Below are 6,000 nucleotides of genomic sequence, written 5' to 3'. Positions count from 1 at the left end.
CTTCTGTTAATCTGATTTTTAAACAGCAGTTCCAAATACATCACAAAAGTCTGTTTTCACATCACTACACTGAAATTCTTGGGCACCTACTACATTCCTATTTCAGTAAGACAACAAACTCGTGTTTCTTAAACTAAACATCCCCGTCTGTGCAACTCCTGATGACTTTGAGCAGTAGCCATGAACACAGTAGGCAATCACAAATCCCAGGGATATTAACAATATTCAGTTATATGCTTTTTAAAATTTACATCAAGTGTCACACTATAGCTCAGTGCATTGGGAAAGAACAAACACCACACTCGGCCCTTTCCTGTTTTGAACATAAACCATAAACCAAAGATACAATAAGATTTATCTGAAATCAGCACTTCCTAGCAACTGCATGTTGGGAGTGGCACAAGAACAAACCTGTCCATAACATCTGAGCAGAGCTGTGGCTGGGAACAGGCAGAGCACAAAAGCGGTGTGGTTCATTTGGGTGGGGTTGCGGGGCACAGGAACTGAGGAAATGCCATCTGAAACCCTTTTACATGCCAGCTTTTGGAAGTTAAAGTTCCCTTAACCAAAGATATATTGGGTTCAATATTCAAGCATCACCAAGTTAAGGACTTTCAGAAAGTAAATTGTCAAGAAAACATCCCCCCAGCTTTATGAATAGTAATGGGTACAAAGTTTCATTTAAAATAAAATTTTAAGGCTCCTGAAAACATGACAGAAGCCAAATTGTGTTAAGAGTCTAAAATTACTGGAGAAGATATGAACAAAATACTCAATTTTCAAAAAAATCAAATACAGGTTTAATGCTAGTCATCAAAAAAAAAAATCAACATTAGTCTCCTAATATAAGGCAAAAAATAGTTTTGGGTTTTTTTTTTTATTTTTTAACCTGCATTAAATACAATCAGCAATAGTTGCCATATAGAATATGCATCATTGGGATCTTCTGAAAGCAAGATCAACAGAGAATGCTGAGTCCTGCATTACAAGATCTTCTCAACATACTGACAATTCCATAGCAGCCTATGAAAACATAACTGGGTTAAGGGCTGAACTAACACTACAGAGTGGTTTTGGTGAATGTGTGTAGAACTCATTCTCATGTGCCACAAACACATTTCCATGTTACAGCCATGTAGCAGAGAGGACGTTTCTTGCAGATCTGAGGGTGTGTATATCAAATCATAGAAAAAGCCATAAAATACTCTATGCAATCTTCAAGCATCTGTCTTCAATATAATTGTATTTACATATTTTAATGAACTTGTAATAAGCCACTGAAGACATTTTTACAATATTTATTAGATTACGAATTTATAAATTCAAGGACTCAGAGGCACATAGTTTAAAAGGCCAGGAACACCGAACCTAATAAAGTCACAGAAATCAGAATATTTATGGACATAACATCAGTAAAAAACAAAAATCACATCCAAACTAAAAAGCAACACTTCTTAAGAGTCATCCTTCAAAGTTAGCATAATAAAAAGTTCTCATTTCCCTCAAAGAAAAATAATTCATCCCACCTACCAATCTAGAAAAACCTATTTACAGTTGTACTTTGATCAGAAGTATCATTAAGTAGTGTAATACAGCCACTTCTACTCTGTGATTAGAATGAAACATTTCTTTTAGAGTATAGTTGTATTTACAAATGCATAAATATCATAACTCTGATCTTCAGTAGGATCTGCATGAAATCGGGTCGTTAAGTCACAATACAAACGTTGTTAGTGGAAAAAAGTATTTGGGGCAGCTGTATGTTCTGTAACACTCTCAAAGGACAGGAAGCCAATACTTCTGATAAAGCTCAAGTTCAAGGTCAAGACCAGGTCTTTAATTTAGGTTAATGAAGATTAAATCTCTTCCGTGTTAATTCTTTACATTCATTTCTTCAGTCAACTTTTACCACGCTGTATATTTTGGTTACAAACCAGAAGCATGCAAAGAATCCGATTGTCCCTAAAAAGAAAGAAAGTTACAGATTAGGAAAAGGGACACGCAAGACATCAATTTGTATGCATAGTTCATAATCCAGGACATACGTGCATGCAACCTGCTATATTTAGTCTTCAGTACATCCATCAAATCAGATAAACTACAGTTAAGACAGTACCTGGTCTTTACAGGCATCAACTCTATATAAAAGTATTTAATTATTTTCACAATTACAGAGCCAATCATGCAGAAGATTCATTTTAGGATGTTGCTGGGTTTTTTTCCTCCTCTTACACATTTATGCTTTGTTGCTTCATTATTCCCCAGTCCAACTCCTTTACACCGCCACACTGCTCTGTTTCACCCTTCTTCAGTGACTAGTCACACACACTTTAGATGATCTGCTCAGCTGGTCAGAATGTTGCTATTATATTTAATAAACCAAGTTAGATTGACAACATCAGAATCAGTTCTCCTTTCTTAGTTATACTTCACGGTTCCAGAAAATTAGAGCACTATCTTTATTTCTGTGTACATCAAGTGAATACAAATTTCAAACCATAGTGTAGTTACTATGCAACTTGTACTTCCTACTGAAAATGTGTTAAATACCTCAACAACACACACCTCTAAAATATTTAATGCAGCTGAAAGGCATAAGTAAACTTGAACTGAAATTTAGGACAAAGACTGTTTCTTTGATAACTTACAGCCTTTTAGATGAGAAAAAATAGCTCCACCCCTTCCCTTTGTGAAACTCTAAGAGAAGTTTTCAACAAAAATAATCTTTTGAATGTAAAGTAGTCAATGCAGTTGCACTTTGTTAATCTAACTGTATTACTTCAAAATGCAGACTCAATCAGAATGACAACGGACTCAACAACAGTTCAGAACAACTGTTAGGGGAACCTTCATTTCCCACACAAATTAGGACAGGAATAAAGCCCCGAAGATTATCTGTTTTTTGCCTCAGTACCTCTTATAAAATAATAGCCTTAACTTACACTAGAGTCAGGTAAACTCTTTAAAGAAAGAAACAACCCAGCCCTTTTTCTAGATCTGATAAGAGATATCTGAAAGTCGTGTGCCAACTCATTCACTATATAAGGTTAGAAGGAACCATGAATGATACTATGGTAATGTTTTTTATTTTTCTTCCCCTTCACGCTTGCTAACCTACTGATGTTTAACTGACTCATTTACTATGATACGTAGTTATGGTCCCAGCTGTGAATCAAAGATTTGTCATGTAGCTCCTGGTATTTTGCCTGCTGAGCCTGATCAATGACCTGGAATGCAGTATGGATTCAAGTGCCTGAAGCATGTGTTACGTTGACACAGCAGCAGGGCACCGTCAAAACCCTTCCTGATATGGACCATTTTTAACAGATGAGTAAGCAGCAGTAGAATAGTTTTGATATAACAATTATGATTTTCTCTTTTTAGCTCCTTTATTATCCTGACACAGGAAGTCAGTTGCCTTTAGGAGTAGATTTTGCTAAATCGCTAATAAGCATTTTCATCTAAGAAACTAGATAAGAACTGCCTGTCCCTTTACCCCGCCTCTCATGTTTTCCATAAAACCTCATCTCAAAGCACTTCAGTAAAACTCTGAGAACATTCACTTTTTAATGCATATCAACCTAAATGGACAACATTTTTCTTAAATGTTAGGAATCTTACAGAATGTTAGGGGTTGGAAGGGACCTTGAGAGCTCAGCTAGTCCAAGCCCCCTGCCAGAGCAGGAAAGGGACTATTCCCTCAAATTAAAGGATTATTTGCACTTAATCTTGTGGGAAGTAGATTAAAAAATAAATTTAAAAAAATCATTAAGCATATGATGTTTCAAACTTCTAATATTTCGGTTAACTTCAAATGTATTCTCCTATCCTCAGTTTAGAAATTAAAAATCAAAAGCATATAAATGTGGAAGTTTGGTTCACATTGTACAGCATAACTCACATTTCCACTGTCCCAATGACATACAAATCAACTACAACAGAAAACATCTGAAGAGCTCCGAGAGTAAAACATTTCTTCTTTGTGTGCTTCTGAACCCACCCTGAGGACTCCCCAGATTTGCTAGCAGGCACTACTGCACAGCAAACTGGTCAATGGAAAGTGAACACATGAGTGAGCAAAAGGAAAAGGGGGGATGAACTGGACACATCTCAGTGTCTCTAGACAATGTCATGTGACACGATTGACTTGAAAGAACAAGGGCAAAAGATGGAAATTATATGAGTACCTTAGCTAAGCTAAGTCTCAGCACAGAAAATTTAGTGTAAATCCCCTTTATCTTGCATGTATGCATGCCAGAATTACTGCATGCAACCAAAGTAATAGACTGAACAAAGAAAATACGGTAAACATAATTCTGGTTTTGGCCAAAACCATTTACTATTAAAGGCAGACATGCTGAATATCTGTTGGGAAAGCTAGTGAAAATAAATTAGCTGCCCTTACATTTATGGAAAGCCTAATTATATTTTCATGCTACTCTGTGAGCTTGCACTGCATTTAAAATTGATCCAGGTACAGCAATACGCATTCAGTTCTAGTTGAACAATCATGCACTCTTAAATTCTTTAGTTCAATGAGACTATTAGCAAACCCAAATCAGAAATGAAGGTGAAGAGAAAGGCAGGGTGAGAAGTAAGACACAGTGAGAAGGGGAGGCAGAACCTCGGATCTATGCATTCAGAATGATTTGCTAACCAGTACACAAAACATAAATGAAAGTAGAGATGATGTGTAAATTACAAAATATCCGCAAGCAATGCCAAAGCACGTTACACTTAAAAAGAAGGAAGGAAGATAAAACTAACCACTTTTGGAACACAGCTTGATCACTTTTCAAAGAGATTATAAAATACACTTAAGTCCATTCCTTCCTTTTAACAGGCAATGACCTAATAAACTCCTTGCAGGGTCTTGGCTCCTGTTCATTATCATCTGCCATCAGTTGTGGTGCACAAGCAGCTTCAATATTTCCTAAGATGAAGTGGTCATGTCTTTGAAATTAATTTTCTGTGTATACTTAAAATGAACTCCATTCTCAAATGCTGGTTCTTTTCACAGTACATTTTTTGTTCTCCTATGTTAAGTGGAAATGAAAATTCTGCTTCTAGTGAGATGTGCATTAAAAGCTCCAATGACAAGCCATTTGTTTTCTAGGTCTCAAAATTTAGCCTGTATAGCTATACACATAAATACATATCTAAGCCTTACGAATCATTAAACTTAACTGTAAATAGGAAATCTGGAATTATTTAAAGCATTGATCATGTCAAAATAGTTTCAAGGAAAATATTGCTCTGTAGGGTGAAGTCCACACAGACAGATTACAGTCTGCTGGAACAGAATTCAGTATTTATAAGCTTTTTGAGGAGATAGTGGTTGCAGTCCTCTTGCATGAGAATTTGAAAGGAGACTTCTTGCATTTTCACCACTAGTCTTTCACCCTAAACAAGGGATGTGTGTCCCTGGCTGAAGATTCCTTCGGAGTACCGAAGATTTTGTGACCTCATCTCACTTACTGAAAAGGAAATTGAAATACACCACCTAAAATAGATGCTTCTCTAAAAGCTCTTAGTAAAGATGACAAGGTTTTGACAAGACTGAAACAAAAAATGCTTAAGAAATTCTTTCTGCCTCTTGTGCCACTTCAACACAATTGCAAAAGAAGGTAAAGAAATTACAGAAGCAACTGAAAAAAAAAGCTGCATTTTTTTCCTTAACATTGCATGTGATTTGAAGCATGTGTCTCTAAAGACAATTAATCAAAAAATTGAGTTTGTCACATGGCTAGCAGAGGAATGAAATCTGGAGAAGTATTTATCAGGTTTAAAGGTGTTATATATGAAGATCTAACTATAGATTGCACCTCAAATTAGCAGTAGTTTTCCCCAATCCTCACTTAATCTCACTAAAATCTGTGATCACAGAGTTACAAAATGTAACACAACTACCTGGAAAAATATCAAAGACATAAATCCCGTCTCAAGGTAAGTTTTGCCAAGGATTCTACTGTGCAAAGCTAACAGCAGACTCAAAATGTA

At 36.0% G+C, this 6,000-nt stretch overlaps 1 protein-coding gene across 1 annotated transcript in view; it reads right to left on the bottom strand.

The window, feature by feature from the left end:
- Positions 1–1,329: 1,329 nt before the first annotated feature.
- TM9SF2 (transmembrane 9 superfamily member 2) overlaps positions 1,330–6,000 on the bottom strand; it is a 31,639-nt gene continuing 26,968 nt past the window's right edge. The window contains exon 17 of the mRNA XM_054390788.1: positions 1,330–1,962. Coding sequence (XP_054246763.1) covers positions 1,895–1,962 — 68 coding nt within the window. The 3' untranslated portion in view covers positions 1,330–1,894. The remainder of the gene's footprint in view (positions 1,963–6,000) is intronic.

This window comes from Indicator indicator, chromosome 1 (genome assembly GCF_027791375.1).
Source record: "Indicator indicator isolate 239-I01 chromosome 1, UM_Iind_1.1, whole genome shotgun sequence".
Classification (NCBI taxonomy): Eukaryota; Metazoa; Chordata; class Aves; order Piciformes; family Indicatoridae; genus Indicator; species Indicator indicator.
This window is presented reverse-complemented; position numbering and strand designations above follow the sequence as displayed.